The sequence below is a fragment of the Betta splendens genome, chromosome 9 (assembly GCF_900634795.4).
Source record: "Betta splendens chromosome 9, fBetSpl5.4, whole genome shotgun sequence".
In the NCBI taxonomy this organism is placed as follows: domain Eukaryota; kingdom Metazoa; phylum Chordata; class Actinopteri; order Anabantiformes; family Osphronemidae; genus Betta; species Betta splendens.
The window spans coordinates 13817176-13835415 of record NC_040889.2 but is presented as its reverse complement, the minus strand read 5'-3'; the positions used below and the strand labels follow the sequence as shown (position 1 = coordinate 13835415).

The 18240-nt window shown below is 39.4% G+C and overlaps 2 protein-coding genes across 2 annotated transcripts; both read right to left on the bottom strand.

Moving 5' to 3' along the window:
* Positions 1-48: 48 nt before the first annotated feature.
* On the bottom strand, positions 49-4602 carry vamp5 (vesicle-associated membrane protein 5). The gene is made up of 3 exons (XM_029163794.2): positions 4323-4602; positions 2170-2313; positions 49-1286 (listed from the first exon to the last, which is right to left on the bottom strand). Exons 1-3 carry the CDS (start codon positions 4323-4325, stop codon positions 1134-1136), a joined length of 300 nt encoding a protein of 99 aa, XP_029019627.1. The 5' UTR covers positions 4326-4602; the 3' UTR covers positions 49-1133.
* Positions 4603-12205: 7603 nt separating this feature from the next.
* vamp8 (vesicle-associated membrane protein 8 (endobrevin)) lies at positions 12206-17314 on the bottom strand. The gene is made up of 3 exons (XM_029163659.3): positions 17046-17314; positions 14917-15093; positions 12206-13795 (listed from the first exon to the last, which is right to left on the bottom strand). Exons 1-3 carry the CDS (start codon positions 17058-17060, stop codon positions 13610-13612), a joined length of 378 nt encoding a protein of 125 aa, XP_029019492.1. The 5' UTR covers positions 17061-17314; the 3' UTR covers positions 12206-13609.
* Between the last annotated feature and the right edge of the window lie 926 nt (positions 17315-18240).

Sequence of the window (18240 nt, the reverse complement as noted above, 5' to 3'; positions counted from 1 at the left end):
ATAACAGGTAAACATGTAGTGCTTTAAAATGTGAAAAACACAACAGGCCTGTGTTCCACACTGGAACTTATCCTTCTCAAAGTTCCTTTATTAAATGGCACTGTACAGCATTGATACATTCATTAACTACAATTGACTCCTCTGATGATGCTTATATTGTCTAAAGATTGCTAGCAACCTGCAAAATTCCTAAACAATGTATAGATGTGAGGACCTCACATCTTATGTTAATAACCAATATTTGTCCCTGCTTAATAAATAGTTTAATTTCATATTAAATGGTTGGACAGAACAGAGTAGTTTCAAAGCAGCATACATTGCATTCTATGCTTTTAAATACATATTTACCTGAAGTACAAACACTGGCCACCAGAGGTCATAATATACAACACTGAAACTGCAGAGTAAACCATTGCGCAGAAAAATTGTTTTCTACTTACAATTCCAGAACAAAATATTTCCCATGTATTTAAAGGACCATTTATAACATACCTGAATGGCAATCAATGGCTACAGGCTGAAGAAACATGACCAACTTATCTGCTCTGCTAAGGATCGTGATATAATTAGGAGCCATACAAACTAATAAATTACGAAAAAGTTTAAGTATTGTTAAAACACCAATGAATTAGGATAGCGAAACTTAGTATGTAGATTAAACAAAACGATTTACTCGTCCCCAAACACATTTGAATGTGTCGCATTTTCAGTGTGCAAATGTGCAGTGATACATGACTGCGTCGACCACTGATGGCAGCTCTCCTTAAGTGGCACTCACTCACTTGTGAATCACAACATGTACAAGCAAACAGTTCAACAGTAGCAGTATACAAACATGAACGTTAAAAAAAATCGAAGTAATTTTCCTTTATAGACCACGTAGGCATTCATTAGTGTCCAAACAGAGACAAAAGCTACTGAAAGTGAATGAATAAGAGAAGAAGCAGCTGAGGAAACGGTACCATATGAACTGAATACTTACACTAATAAAGAGTATTGCCCCATAAATACCTCAACCACATCACAGTTAGACCTACAGCATGGACTCCTCTTTTGCTGGTCTTTTTTCAGCCACTTCACAGTCCCAACATATATGTGTATTATATCATTATATCTTTTTACAAGCAAAGCAGCTACTCTGATGATGACAATGAGAAATAGATGATAACTCCAATAACGAGGACTGCAGCTACGACGCCGACGATAATAAAAATCACTTTCATCTTCTTATTCTCCCATCTTTGCTTATTCTTCACCTGGATTGTGGTTTTTTCAAAATGTTTACTCTGTTGGGAAAAATAAAATAAAATAAATATATATTTTATCATATTATTACAACTCAACTGTTAAATGTAAGACAGCAGAAATCCAGCTAAAGTTTTTCTAAGAAGTAAATGCTCTCACACATGACTACATGCTTTATTGCACCTGGGGGTTAACTTGCAGGTCACAAGATTCCCATATTGCCCCACTGGCCTGCTTTTTCAACACAATGTTGAAAACAAAAACAAGCTAATTACTATGGGGTAGAATTTGAAAAAAATTAGAAAAACTAAAAAAAACAACATACGTAATAATATAATACATAATATTATGGTTAAGTGTCATATTATTGTTGCCTTATGCATTTCTGTGTGTAAGGGGCAGAGTGGTGAAGCAGTATGAATGACAGACAGATATTATAACCAGGAGTGAAGATTAGCACAGACTCATCATGTTACCACATACTGTCCATGAATCCAGCTCCTTTGCTCCCACTGATGTGTAACTGCTTATACTGATACAGTATAAAAAGCAGCATGAGGGCAGCTCAAGTTATAACCACAGCCATGATTACAACTGCATAAACCCATGTTGGGCAGGTAAGATGCTGCTGTGAGAGAAAAAGAGCAGCCACAATAAACCAATGCAGTAAAACGTCATGCCCACTCACTTCATTCATGTTAGGAAAGCAGAGGAAATACCGTTCTAAAAATAGCCCCATAAAACACAATCAGGATGTAAATGGTACATTTGTTTGTGCCAACCTCCACCTAAGGTATATTTATAGATCTTGATTTACTTTCAATCCCTAAATACGTGTGTGTGCTAGTTAATTCATCTATTCTACATGGTTCAAATATGACACTAATATTTTGAGAGTTTATCTTATGCCTTGCCACAGTTTACCGTTTCCAGCAGCTGATCAGCCCTGTTCTCCAGATCCATTAGTTTGTCGGATCTCTCATCAACCTTCTCTAGGTTGTTCATCATGATCACCTTCACCTCCTCCACCTCGTCTTGGGTTTGCTCCAGGCGGCTCTTCCCATTCTCCTGTCCAATCAGTACACACATGTTTATAGGGTGAAAAACAATGTTGATCCATCTAAGTCCTTCTGGGTTTTCCCAAGAATCAAAGGACTTGCAAATTATTGACTTTCTAAGAGTGAACTAAACAGTAATTTGTTGTTACAAATAGACAGCTATGGGTTTCTGGGGAGAGGTTCCCAGGAACACAAGAAAGTGCTGCATATGAGTTAGTTTCAGTTGGAATGGGTTATGATAAAAACCAAGCACGGACAGTGCAGTCTACACATACCCATGTATGATTCTATCAAACATAAAGAGCTTCTAGAATAAGCTAAAATGCAACCGAGGACCCCCTGCTTGGAAAACATGCTCCTAGATGATGGCAGAGTTAATAATAATAAAAAAAACATATTTTGTTGGCAAGCAAAGTCAGTATATCAGTTACATTATCTTCCTGAACAAAGCATGTTTGTTCACTAGTCAAAAGTCATGTCACTGCTCAGTAATAAAATCTTAATACACTGAACCTTCTGGCTTTGTTAAAATTCACTACCCTTTGATTTGGTCAACGGACAAAGGTTTAAATTAGCATTGGTACTTTTAACCTTAATATGAATTCCATTTTTAATGAACCTCTTAAATGCCAGTTTGTTTGCACAATGACAATTTTCTATATATTTGAATGAAAGCCCTTTCACCTAAATTGTATAATTTAATAGTGTAAATAACAACAAATTAAATATTTTAAAAGTGGACACAATGGAGCCAATTTAATGTATAAAGGATCAGAGCAAAATGAAGTCATTTGGGGAATTCTATTATAGATCTTCTTAAAGTTTTGCAGCAGATCTTTAGCAGTGTCACACTGTTGACTGTGTCTAATGCCACACCTGTATGTGCACCTGATACAGATAAGACTGGTTTGCTGTTACATAAACAGAGCACAGTCTTGTGCACACAACACTACATGTACCATAGCACTACTAGGACTCCAACTGAAATAAAGTGCAAGCAAGTAAAACAAGCAAAAAAAAAAAAAAACGAAAAACAAGCAAAACTGGTTTTCTTAGATCAAGATATATTTTAGCATCTGTTTAGCAGCTCCCACTTAGTAAAGAAGCTACACCCTGCATGAACTACAGAAAAATGAAGAGCCTGTGAAGGACAGAGTGTGACCTCGGTGTTCAATCTCCTGGCAGCTTTCTCTTTCAACTTTGCCCTCTGGACCATGAGAGGAAGCCAGCACCTCAAATGTTAACAGGAAGAGGAAACCGACAGATAGAACAAAACAAGCACATGCTCAGCATCTTGATTTGATCCTTTACTCTTTGACCAAGATGATGTTCCAAGGTCACATTACATTTAATGCTGTACTTTCTTCTTTTAACCATCAGCTGGTGAAATTAAATGTGTGGATGCACCAGACACAGGCTTTACTACATGAACAACAGTCAGCTGGCTGTGTGCCTTAACACAGGAACTGCTGCCCATTCCAGTTCGCCTCCTTGCTTCCTTCCTTCTCTCCCTCCCTCACTCATGCCTGCCTGCATGCCTGTACCTGGTATTCTTCAGGGAAAGTTCTTGAGCTTATACCATCATGTCCATTACAGTGTACAGTAGCACGACACCCATCTCATTTAAAGAGTGGAGGCTAGTGCGGTTTGGTGACAACTGGGACAGCTAGAGCTAGAGTTTATTCAGTGTGAAGGAGAGAACGTGTGAAGGTATTGGGACGTGACCCATGCTGTCGTTATACACGTAACTATCGTCACAAAACGGGTTGCTTTAATTTAATGCAAACAAAACCACATGTCTTACATGAAATTACTCCTACTTGTTCAACTAGTGTTAATCATTTAAAACAGAAGGCAGTGGCAGCAGGTCCAGAGCCCACTGACCTCCTTTCTAACCTCGTGGGGCATTACCAGAAGAAACTTTTCAAAAGTTGTCCGTTCCTTTTCTGTGCCTTCTCGTCGCAGTCGACACTTTCTAAACTGCCGCCGAAGCCGCAGGCGCTTTAAACGTTCACTCACCATGTCTGCGTCCGTCGCGTTCGGCTCGCGCGTCGATCCCGTCACCGTGTGTCCAAGGCGCGACTCGAGTGAGCGTTTGAAAGCAGGAAACACTGCGACTGTGCGTTTATAAACCTGACTATCGATCTGCTTTACGCACGGAAAGGGCGCGTGCGTAACCTTCGCGGGTTTCTCTTCGGTTAGACTTTCCGCTCGCTCTTATTCTCTGCCACTTTCACTTCTGTCAACCTGCAGCTGTCCCAGCGCTTACCGCTGTGACGCTGCTTTTTTCTTTTTTTTGCCTGTGATGCGTTCACGGCTTTGCCGGGAAATTTACAATTTACGAGAAACTATCACGTGACTATTACACGAACTAATTTGTCGATTCAAAGTCAGATTCAAAGTTATTTCGATACCTACGACAGCATACAAATTAAAGACGAGCAGATCAGTTGCTCTAGTTTTACAAAAATCGCTCTTTGCTGCATTATTTCGCACCCACTCAGATATACTACGGAGCCATGTGGATGTAATAGGCTACTGTATCTGTTTGGAAATGTTTTCTGGGTGGCAGCATAAATTGCTTGAAAAATCCTTCTTCATTCAGCCTTAATGCTGTAATGTCATTATACATTTGCTTTACTAGACAATTTCTTTTTTTCCAAAAACAATTTTAGATTTTCAAAGGGCATTTGAATGCATCACTACCACTATATCACTCTTAGCGATATTACTGCCTAGGTCATGTTCATACCCAGAGTCCTCCCTAGTCCCTATTCTGAGGTTCTGCCAATTTCTCCCCCCTCTCTGATTCTACATTTCTAACAGACAACAGAACACTGTGTGCTCTGTGGCTTGCAAAGGGTGTTGTCAACTTATGGGCTGTGCAAAATTTTCAGGGACAGTGGACCCACCCTCTTATAGCATGGGTGACAGTGATATGAGCAGAGGGGCTGTAGGAATTACATGGAGCTAACTGCCACAAAGGCAGAATCTCCCAGAAACAATGTCCTGGTTCTGATTTATGCCATAGTTCCACATTAAAATGAAGGATTTGACATGAAATATAATGAAGGACATAACAGTGAGAATTGCAGAAGACTGAGGGATGTAAACAGGTGTAAGTCGAACAGGTCGTAGGTTGACAGGGAAAGCAGGAAATGGGAGTGTACCGAGGCAAGGGGCGTGGCTGGAGTGAGTGGGGGAGGGGTCACAGAGCAGGTGAGCGAGCTTGGTGAGCCCTTACTGTAGAACCAGTGAGCAGCAATGGTGGAAGGTTTGTCTTGGTAGATGACAGGTCCCAGTCTACATGTACATCGACAAGGTTAAGAATGATGAATGGACCATTGTGGGAAAGGATCGGACTAAACAGCAAACTGTGGAAAAAGGAGGAAGTGTGCCATGACATCAATTGTGCCATGATGACACCACAGCCTCTATGGGGTTTTTCTTCTGAAACAGGAAAGTTGCAAAAGTTTGCTCTCCTGTTCCAGTACATCAGCTGTGCTGAACAACACAAACACATGCTGTGTGAACTCCTGCCCCACTTATAAGAAGAATAAACAAGTTTATTAGATGAAATCAGCTCAATCACTCACACTTAAAATTCTTTCCGCCGGCCATGTGTCATGTTTATGAGTTAACGTAATCATTCCAACCTCAAATCTGCCTCTGTTTATGGAAATGCTCTAATCATAACTGAGAGATGAAGACGGGACTGTGGGCATTTGCGTCACAAGTTGTTTTAATCAAAGGATGAACAAGGATGAAGACAGACAGACACTCAAAGTTGAGACAGGTCCCAGAATAATTAATACTTCTTATTAACCAGAGAGCAGAACATTACATTTAAAGTGACTTTCTAGAGGCTGTATGAAAACATGTTCAGCAACTGAGGGAGAGAATGTCTGAACCCCCCACTTACATATACAGTCAGTTATTGTCTTACCCACAGATTATTTTATCATAACATCAGCTTTAGATGCCTTGAGATGGAGCACTGTAGGGAAATGAACATAATTACAGAAGTAAACATAATTATTTTGTTGTGGCAAAGATAGAAAATTCATTTCTCCATGTAGCTGCTATGTTGTGCTTTTCATTTGAATAAACACAAAACCCTTCTCTAAAGATTTTTTAAAAAAGAATAAAACCCCATTTGAAAATATTAAAACCTTTGGCCATAGTATAATGGTTAGATCCGAAGAAAGATCTGAGAAAATTACAAACAATTTATTCACATTCTCTTATGATTGTATAATATAGATTTTTATATAAAATGAGATTTTGTCACGTCAGAGCCTGTAGGGTTAACAGTCAGCAAATGACGTATTCTGGGAAAAGCCTCATGAGTACAAAGGCCATATTCATCCTTCTGACCTCCCTCCCTTCACGTCATTGCCAACACCGATCCATGGATGACAGACCTACATCCGCATGACCACAACAGTCTCTTTCCCTCTCTCGGTATAAGAGGCTGTTGTTTATTCCAGCATGAAACTTTAATAGTTTAGTCACTTGTTGACAAAACAGCACATTCCCACTGGTTGAACACAGACACATGGGTTGATGGGTCAACAGCAGTGAGAATGTTGGAGCCATTTTAGTCTGATACAGTAGTGTTTCATCTAACTGCACTGCCAGACAGATGTTTGCACAGGGAAGGTATGCTGGCAGCGGCCCTCACCAGCTGGGCCCACTAGAGTGACGTCTCCTTCCGCATTCTTCACAGAAATCAAACACAAAACAAACATCCACGTTTATTTCAAGGTGAAGCCAATACAGCATTTCCCTTTTCTGATAATTACTCAAACAAGCTAGGAAGCTCTTGGGATCCCCTTGCAGTATTCAGGTTAGATTCATTTCCTTGAGCCCAGTCGGGCCCTCCATCTCCATCTTGTGGCGTTTCAGTGTTTCAACTGGCTCTGCTAGTAATGTCTGGTACTGCACAATTATAAAAGCTTGCTCATTCAGAGGGATGTCTGCTGGAAATGGAGAGAAATTATATTTATTGTTTTTAGATTATCATAGGCTACAGATGCATTTAACCTATTCTTTCTTGAATTACAAGATAAGATAGACTTTATTCATCCCACAATGGGGAAATTCTTTTGTCTACAGCAGCTAGGAGACAATAAATAGAACAACAGTATAGATGAGGAACAGTATGGAATGGACAGCAGCAGTATTAACAATACAAGAAAAAACCATAACCGTAATCAAGTCAAATAAATTTTTAGTAAAAAAAAAGAAAAATCACATAACATTTTCATATTGGTAAACCAGGAAATACCAGAGTATAATAATGAGAGAACCAACAGCAACAACAATATGTTGTCCTGCTCTGAATGTGAACTGTAGCTATGGCCTACTTAAAAACAAAAAAACGTTGCTAGTAGTGTGGCGTTTGGTTTGCACGTTACATGTTCTGCTACGGATTGTGCTGTAAGATTAGATTATGTGTAGATTCATTATGTGACCACATACAGGACAGTATGACCTGTAACCGCTTACTTTGATACACAATGCAGCATGAGCGCCGCCATGACACATTCTCACTGCGTAAACCTGTGCTTGGAGGTTGGGGCTGATGTTACACAGTACAAACACCCAACGAGAGCAGTGTGCACCCACTCACTTCATTCATGCTAGGAAAGCAGAGGAAATGCCGTTCTAAAAATAGCCCCATAAAACACAATCAGGATGTAAAGAGTACAATTTTTTCCTGACCACCTCCACCTACAGTATATGGGTATATTTATAGATAGTTATATAACGTTTCCTGTTTTCAGAGGGAATTCAGTGTTTATGCCAAATTCTCCGTCCATTCACCTTATGACACTTTTGCTTCCCCACTTTGACAGCTTAGCTTCCAACGGCTGATCATCAGTCTTCCCCAGTTCCACCAGTTCGGAAGCTCTCCGGCATTATCACCATTTACCTCCTCCACCTCTGTCAGCGCTCGGCTCCAAGACGAGAGGAAGAGGAGGAGAAGAGAAGAGGCAAGGTCCAAGATACAGGCGATGGTCACACGCAGGTAAGTGTCAGGCGACGGACAGACAAGGAGCAGCCAGACTCAGGTAAGTAGCAGGCAGTGGCAGCAAAATCAGCTCGGCAAAGGTACAGCAGGGACTGGACAGGCACTAGGTCAAACACAAGGCATGATCAAGAATGAAACGCTGGAAGGTGGTGTGAAACCGCAACAATCTGGCAAATGAGTGAGGGAGAGCTGGAGGTTAAATAGAGAGGCTAATGACAAATGGGCTGCAGCGGATGGAGTCACATGACTGGGTCACAAGCGGAAACTAAACATGGGTGAACCAGAACCGGAGGTAAATACAAAAATCACCACCAAGCTCTCCTGCATCACTCCTCTCCTCACAGTCCCTGACTCACACAAATCCTGGTTTAGTGTGAAGGATCAGAGACGACTGTCTGACTGATGGTTTGTCCTGCCATCATTGACTTGTTGTCTCATGACACCTCTATTGCTTTGAAACAACATACATTTATTAATTGGATGTTTTGTCTTTAGTTCTTGCATGTTACAAATGTGACTAAAGTGGCAAATTTAAATGCAAAGACGCACAAGTTTTTGAATTTTAGGTACAAAGTGTGTGTGTTTGCTCATATAATTTAAAACACCTTACACAAGACTCAGACTATAGGGTTATGAGAATTTGACGTTGCCAAACTGAACTATAGAAGTTTCTCTAAATTCTCATTCCAGCTGATGTTAATATAGTAACTATAAAAACAGTCCAAGGTGCTATTTCACCTACCATGTGTGTTGCCTCTTGTGCATTTAGAGATGAAATTATTCATAAAGGCTTCACTTTTAGTAAAGAAACAAACGAAAAAAAAGTCTTTGGTTTCTTTTTATTTGATCCGCACACCACAAGCTCCTCCACCTGTGATTTTTTATTTCTGCCAGCTTGCAGCTGTTGACAAAAGTTAGAGTTGCATTTGCATAATTCTTGAAAAGTTAACAATATCCAAGAAATTAGCATGTGACCAGCCAGTTGTGTGTGAATGCATTAAATCTACATTTTGCAAAATGTTTGTCTTGTGGAGGTAATTACAATAAGTTTTAATTTATTAATGCAGAGTTGCCCTTTGATGGCTGAATTTCACATACAATTGTCATGATTGATTATTATAAATAAAATTATCTTAATAATTTGCTTTAGTACACATTTTTTTTGTTAAATTTCTCTCATCTTGAATTCATTAGGGAATCTGAATGCAGCACTCATGACTATTCTCTTAGTTTCTTCTTGCAACAGTCTGGAGGAATGGTATTGCTGAGGTCAAGTTCGTACCCAGAGTCCTTTTTACTTTTTGTTCTGATGCTCTACCAGTTTCTGACTTTTCTATTTGCTATGTTCTGACGCCTCATGTACTGTGTGCTGTTGTGTGCTATATTGTTAAGGGTGTTGTCAATTTATAAACTGTGCAAAGTCTTCAGAGAAAGCTCTCCACCCTTTAAAAATACTGTATGTGATCGTGATGTCACCAGAAGGATTGCATGGATTCCACTGACCTAACTGCCCTTAATGGTACTTTTTTTTAGGGATTCTGTGACCTACACTTTAGCAAGCTGTTCAGAACCATTATCTCAAATAAGATTTAAGTTTTGTGTGAACATGTAATTGTGAGTGACCTCATAACCATGATGTAATAACTGAATGAGAAAGCATCTTTAATCCATAGTGCAACAGTTCAACTATTCTCTCAATGAAATAAAACAAATTTATTTCTTTTAATAATATCAAATATTATTGCAGATCACTTCTGGCTGGTCTATGTAAATAATGGTACTCTCGTGTAAAAGCCTTGATTCACTCACACAGTAACATAGTTTATGAATGTATGTTCATGAGTTACTAAAACAATCATTCCAACCTCACATCTGCCTGTGTTTATAAAAAAGCTCTAATCATAAGTGAGAGATAAAGACGGGCTGTGGGCACTTGCATCATCTTCATTAAAGGATGTAAAAGGAGGATGAAAACAGACAGAGACTCAAAGTTGAAATAGGTCACACATGCAAATTTAACAGTAAAAGAGCTATTTGAATTAGGAAGTAGGATAATTCATACTTCTCATTAAACAGAGAAGATAAAAGTAAAATGACATTCACCTGCTATAAAAAAGTTGTCTTTAAGCATACAAATTTGAATTTCATGACCTATTTTACACCTTGAGACTGAGGCCTGTAGAGAAATGAACTAATTACAGAAGTAAGTGTTTTGTTGGGACTAATGAGTTTGTAAAATTCCCTGACCTTTTAAGATGTAGCTATAATCATGTGCTTTTCATTTGAATGAATACAAATCGTGCCTCTATACATGAATGCAGCTATTTTAAATATTAAAAGTGTTTGCCTACAGTTTTACAAAAATGTTTTGAACTCGAGAAGTACTTAAGTAAGTAATTTAGCATCTGTATAGAACCATAGTGGACGGGTGGTTGTCTCTACTTATTACATGACAAATTGAGAGTGTTTCTCCAAGTGAAGTACGTGATAATTAAGCAGAAAGGTGAAATACCAATAAAAGACTCAAAATATGACATTCTTTGAAAAATACAAAACCTTGGTAACACTCCAGAACACCAAGGCCAGAATGGCTTTGAGACAAAAATACACAGTTTAGCTTCAAAGCTTCAACCATAGCCAAGTAGAGATGCTGTGGAAGGACTTCAAGAGAACTTCACACCAGATGTTGTTCAAATATGGTTCAGCTGAAGCAGCTGAAGGAAAGGTCAGAAAAAAGTTCAACCAGTTTTTGGAACATTACCTTCCACCATGACTGAATGTTAGGTGTAGATTTATTCATCGTGCATGTTCAAGCTCAGGCACCATCTGTGAGGAGTCAGTGCCACTCACTGAGCCACTACACACATTAAACCCATCTACTATGTGCTGTCATAATGTCTACCCTGCAACTGTAACAGCTTGGCTACGTCTTACAATGTGGCTGAAAGAGGCTGAAAAGAACTGAAAATGTGGGTTTGTCCAGTTTTGTCTGTCTTAAAATTCAAAAGTTAGAAACTGCTTTGATATGTAGATTTACAATAAAGACAAAAGGTAAAAATTGCAGCTGAAACATTCCTTAGAATAATACAATTAAAGTAACCTCCTCATTGTGTACAGTAATTAGTGAGTTATTGAGTCTAGTTTATAAGCAGCATATTTGTGATGTCATTCCTTCTGATTGTGAGGTCATCAAGTTGGCTGATAAATGAATGCATCCAGTATATAATTTTTACCAGACCACTATGAAATCATTTTTATCTTGCCGTTTCTTTAGAACTCATTAGGGACTTAACTATAATTACAGCTTTTATCAACATTACCAAAAATGATGCTTCTTCCAATAAACGTGGGTGGGTCAAAGCCCAATTCAAAGTCCAAATGAGAATTTGTAGGTGGACCTGAGAAGAGCTGTTCACACCCAGCCGCCATGCTACAAGATAGTGGGTGAACACTTTGCAAAAAAATACCCTTGCAATGTTCAGGTGTGAAGCCTGACCAAACCATTCTACGACCTGACCAGAAAGGGGGTCAACAATTATTATTGCACCTTCACATTGTGTGGCAGTCAGCCGCACAAAAAACAATCCAAACAGATTGTGAACGTGTTCGATGCCATCTCTACGAATGTAAATATTTTATGCTACATATTTGATAAAGCATAATTAATTCCTGCCTATTGTGTTGAAATTCATTTTTCTGGTTTAACAAGGCTTGTACATAATCGGTTATTATAGGAATAAATGCATAAACTGATGTTTATTTAATAAACAATTTCTAAACTCCTAAGACCGATCAGTATTGGATTCGCTGTCAGTCTCAGTTGGTGTTTAGACAAATTAAGTAAGAGAAATTGCCACAACACAGCTGAAGTAATGACTATTTATTCAGTATCAGACCTTTGAAACCATTATACACACTGGTTATCAACACAAGAGATTTTACTTAATCAAACATTCACCACCATTACAGGCCAGCTGAGCAGGTTTCTGGTATCACTGGTACTATTACTGGTATGTGTACATGCACTTGATCAAATAGGTGTTAATAAGCAGACTATTTGGAGCACAGTACTGCACTACAAGAACAAATTAGAAGGGAGAAACAGCCTTGTGTATACTTCAAAGAAAATTATTTTAAAATAATGCTGTAGGATTAATAAAGTCTAGATTGTCAACTTTTATAGCTTCTATCGATTCTTTCTGGCTAAAAAAAAAGAAAGAAACTCATTACATAAGGCATCAAATAAATACATTCTAAAGAACTGCAGCTTGGTTTATGGGTGTTGCACATACTCATAAATAAATAGTTTAAAGTTGGTTTTGGGGTGTTGGCAGACATGGGCCCTGCAGAGGGAGCCAGAGGATCTGAAAATGATGTCTCTTACCTGTTTGGATTGAAGAGACTGATATCCATTATACAACAGACTTGTAACAGCTAATCCTGACACTTCGATCTTATATTTCCCCATTAAAGGCCACATATATTTGTTGGGCATGAAAACCACTTGGTTGAAAATGCTGTGCTGCTTTTTCACCCTGTAGCTCCCATCATTGACTCAGTTCACAGATAAACTCCTGGGACTCCACTGCAGAGACACAGTGATGTAACCTTCCTATAGTTGTGGACAGAGTGGGCACCTTGCCTCAAATGTCTACCAAGGGAAAAATAACCCTTTCCATGCATTTCCAAGTGCACAATCAATCAAACGCTCTCTGTCTAGACTGTGAAAAAAGGGAAAGCACTTTAAAACCTATATCAAAACACGATTAAGGCTTATAGTAAAAATTTCAGATTGTTACAGGTTTGTGTTTGCTCCTTTTCTTCAGCATCCTAGAACAGCAAAAACAATGTTGGATTGAACACTGCACACAAACTGTCAAGAAACAGACAACAGTAAAAAAAACAAAAAAACATTTAGTAGAGTGAAGGAATCCACATTTATCATCTCCAGCCACCAGTAAAGTGACTTTCACCTTGCCTGATAAAACAGGTGAGAAACTTGAACTGTAGAGATTGAAATTACAGAAGGGCTAAATTTGTATTTGCCTGAAGAAGTTTTCAAATGTGGATGTCAAGTCTCTTGAAAGTTCTTCACTTACAATGTGAGCTAAAAAAAGATAGAACCTAAACCAGAAGAAATGAACCCAGAAGTGGTAAAGGTCTCACCACAAAGCTGTGATTTGCTTTATCTGAACATTAGATTTTATACTGTCCACGAGGAATGCAATAATGATTTAACTCTATATTTATGTTACATTTGTGCATTTTTTTATGGCTTGGTGGTGGGGTTGACTATAGGAGGCACAGGGGCGCTGACAGGGATGACTCCTGTGGCCAGGAGGATGATGATGAGGATGATGATGACGACAATGACTATGATCAGGACGATCAGCTTGACGTTCTTCCACCAGTAAGAGCGAGCAACCTTCACAGATGTCTGCTTGAAATGCTGAGCCTGAGCAGAGAGACGAGAGAGGTGTGACTCCAATATAATCTAGAGATATTCAACCTACAAAGCCAATCTAAAAGGGGGGGGGGGCTGCTGTGTTCCTTAACACATCTAGTTGAATGTTGATGGAAATCCCCAATTCATCCAGGTGAGCCTCTGGAAGCTGAGCCATGGCATCTACTGAACCCTACTCATGTTTGGTTTGTGATTTGGCTGATGATGTCAGCACGCACTATTTACCTCCATTTCAATCTAGCAATGAGCTCACTGGGGGCCATATTTGCACTGGTGTATTTAGTTTCAGATTTCAATAATGGCCATGAATCTCAAAATAACATTCACAGGCTTCCTGTGCATAAGGGAGCTTTGCTTACACTGTGAAGGTCTGCCTCCTTTAGATGAAGGAGACAGTAGCTGCATTGTGCCAGATGTTTTGATGAAAAAAAAATACAAAATCACTGGCTATGCAGGATAGAGGATGGAGATTAAAATGATGTGCAGAATGCAACAAATGCAGCTGAATTCAATAGAACCAGATATGTTGCACAGCACTGTTGAGCTGTTCTGTGCCATAGACAGCAATTCTGGAAATGAACCACAGACTGTGGTGATGTTCACAGGAATTGTTATATCTTTTCCACATGCATTGCTTGTTTTTATTATTAATGCTGAAAAGTCAGAATGTCTCCTCTGGTTAAAGCTCAAATGCGAAACTCAGGAAGCAAATGCACATTTATTTTTAGGCTATAAACTAGAATCATGAGTGATCTAACAAAAAGTAGTTCCCTCTGACAAACAGTGGGTTTTTTTAATAAAAGCCATTTTGCCAAGAACGCACAACTGTAACCATATTCAACAATAATTACTGAATTCCATTTAACATAGTTTCAGGGTTCTGGATCTGATCATGTCTACCATGAAGAATGTCTTGAGCCTACAGTGAGGCCTTTGTATCTCAGACAGGTTGTTGAATTGAAGCTGAATTAGCCAACAAAGCAAGATGGAACATTGTCTGTGTGCTGTTGTTGTGGTTACTGCTAACTTGGTTTCTTTTATAAACTTACATAACTTGCCAGTCCCTCTACTAAAGAAACACATGTCATGATAAGGAACTCCTGTGGACTGACCCCTGCTTGCAGGTCCTTTGTCTTGCCCATGAGGTCATCAAGTCTCTCTCCTCGGGCCAGGATCCGGTCCACATTCTCCGTCATGATGTTTTTGACTCCATCTACCTGATTCCTCAAGGACTGCACCTTGTCCTGTGGCTCTGCTGCTGCTGCTGCTGCTGCTCCTTCTCCTCGCTCCTGGTGGTGGAGAAAAGTAAGTGGAGAAATAAGTTGAGGTACAATTTGAGGTTCTCAATAAATTGTACTAGAACGATCTCAGAGCCTAACCCTCAACTATCAGACTATATGGATACACTGGTAACATTTTAAAAAGCAGTAAAGAAATTAAACATTCCAGTTCAAGTACGAAGAGACAATGTTTTTTAATTTTTTAAGAATATTATTTTGTGTGTTGAATACAAGATTTCCACAAACAGGCTGACAAAGTCTAGTGCCTGTGTGTCTCAGAGAATTGCTTGTACTGTAAGTTAAGGAATAAAACTACTTATGTATGCACCCATGGCACCCTGAAATTGTTTGTTATTCCAATTAATTTTTCCTGCTGCTTGAATGGAACGCACCCATGTCGGGTGCGGCATGAGTCAACACGCCACTTCAATCTCAAACGCTTCACTCACAGGCTTGTGTTTTCAGACTGCCGGTGGCTTTGAGAGTCTTGGCTGCTGCACATGACGGCTCAGCCCATCGGCTGTGACACCATTGTTGTCCTATTGCTAGCAATTGCCTGCTACATTGTGTCTACATTCAACAGGAAGCCAAGCTGCTAGTTCACACAATCCTAGGTGTCACTTCAAAGCAGAACCGTTCTACACAGCGCTGAGTTAGTGTGTGTTGGGAGTAATTGTAAATCCCATGACCAGCAGCTGAGTGTAAATAAAGCTGTCTCTAGGAAACGGAGCAGGTTTTTAATGCGTCACCTGCTGCCTGCCTACCCTTCCCCTATGTCTCTGTCCCTCCTTCCAGTATTGGCCTCTAGAAAACTTTTCATTTATGCCTTTCAATATCGTTTTTATTCATTTTCTTTTAGCACAATTAGTGAATACATGCAATTCAAAGTCATAATTAGCCATTGAAAGCACCTTCATACGACTCCTTCTGAGTACAATGGCTGCTTTGATTCCGCACTGTGTCTTCTTCTGTTATTTTCCTGACATTAAATGCAACATTCGGATCAGATGTCTTTCTGTGGGACCTGCTTTTTCAGGCCTATATGAACCGGGTTATTTCTCCTTTTCTGAATCCACTACACTAATTCAGTGAGGCTGGCTAAATGGCTGACAGGTATCAACTTTCACAGGAGAGAAGTAGAAACATACCCTGAAGTTCATGCACCGATGACCTCATCAGATCAGTGTCCTATTCAAGTATCTGAACTCTTTTGAGGACTTGAAAAGACCTAAATGTTTTCGATTACCATAGAAAATGACTCATGTGAAAAACATGTGTCAAGTAACACACCTCTGAATGAAGTCAATGAAAGAATAAAAATGTCACAGGGAAATCCACTGTAACGCATGACTGGAATAAATCCAATCTATCCTGTTGAAACGTTTGACTGTAACTGTAAATGCAAATGAAATCCTCGCAGCACACATCCTAATCTAATCAAATGAATTTGCATCATTCTGTGAGAGCGCGTGAGGTTTTGAGTCGAACACATGCAGATGCTGAGATTTTCTTTCTAGTGAAGCACTGAAACAAGGCCGACTTGTAGGGAAAGAAAGGACGTATAACTTCAAGGCTGTCACAAAAGCTTTACAGTGTTTATACGAAGCCCACAGACTCCAACAAATCCTCTGCAGTACCGAGTTAAAAACCCAATCTTTACTATTACTTTTCCTTGGGGTTGAAGTTAACTCAAACTTTTTCCACTTCGACCACACGGTCTCCGCGGTGGTGGCTTTTACTGAGGCTCTGGGTCAGGTAACCCCGACTTCCTGCTTCAGCCATTAAAAGTTAATGCCACGACTCCTCTAACATGTTTTCAGACCCGATGACACGCTTTTTAAAAAACAAACACCACTTGATTTGATGGCATTGCTTGATTTGATAGCATTAGCAAAAAATACACCTGGTGCACGCGAACACGGTGAGAAAGGACGGAATCGGCTTCAGGCTGTATCACCTACCGGATTAGTGTCCATCTTGCCTGAAACAACGCCGTCAGACCGTAGTGCAACTTATCACTAACTTATACTAGCACTACTTTACTGTTTAAAACCTTTTCAAAACTTTTTTAAACACTTCGCCGTTCAATGCTCCACCGAGGCAATAATATTTCCTGCTCGTTGTACTTCCTGGTTGTATTTATCTGTCCATCTGAATTCCTTCGCTTCGACTGTCAAGTAGTCTATTACACATCCAGTTTCCTGATCCGATCGCTTTTAAATAAAGCTTGCAACGGTTGTGGCGATTGTGTCAGTTGTAAAATACCGTTTGTTTTTATAGCAAATTAGTTTATGCATTATATGCACAACATGAGCGCATATAAATCCATTTTCTTTGAAGACTGTTGTTATAGTACCAATGTCCGCTTTTATTTTGAAAGCGGTTGTTTTCCGTTTGTTTATTGTAGTAATACATGAACTTGACGTGGCTCTATCTTGTTTATCCTCTGGGTGGCGTCACAGGCTCCACTGACTGAGATGAATGTATCCATCCCGCATGGACATGAAGTGTTTACCATGTTATGTTATGTATTTGTAGTCATTGTCTGCCAGGACAATTTATAATTATAATATAATATATATGACTTATTCATTACTATTTGTAAAGGACAATTTTGGCATCTTCAAACTAGTTCTCATGCTGAAAGTTCCACATTATTCCGTTTTCTTCAAATCCATAATTACCTCTTCTGGCCCTGCCCTTGATGTTTGCCAAGTAACACTGACACACAACTAGAGAACACAGATTATAAATAATAACACAATACCCATATTTAGTGTAAAATGACTAGACTTGTCATAAACTTGACTAGCCCTTTTAGAAATACGACAAGGCTGGTAGGACTTGTGAGTGTCAGCTCAGTGACTCTTCCCGTTCCCTGAGTGGCATCTAGTAACTGATGTCACACTGAATTCCACCCAGCCTTGACCAACTGGTTTCACCAGCAAGGTGGCGGTCAGGTCACAATACTAATTACGTGTTGCACAGACAGCTGCTGAGGGCTGCTGTGATCTAAATTAAGCAGCTAATAATAACAACACAAATAATTTTGGCCATTTAGTAACATGATTAGCATAACAACAGATATGACAAATACTGTGAAAGTAATAATTATTCTGAGACAGTGGATAGAATTTCAGTGCACTCACAGCGTAG

Bases quoted from the DNA above. Each gene is read 5' to 3' on its own strand.
- vamp5 (XM_029163794.2), bottom strand. The intron at 1,287-2,169 runs GTAAACTGTGGC...TTTTCCCAACAG, and splicing joins CTGATCAGCTGCTGGAAACG to AGTAAACATTTTGAAAAAAC.
- vamp8 (XM_029163659.3), bottom strand. The intron at 13,796-14,916 runs GTCAGTCCACAG...CTCTCTGCTCAG, and splicing joins CAAAGGACCTGCAAGCAGGG to GCTCAGCATTTCAAGCAGAC.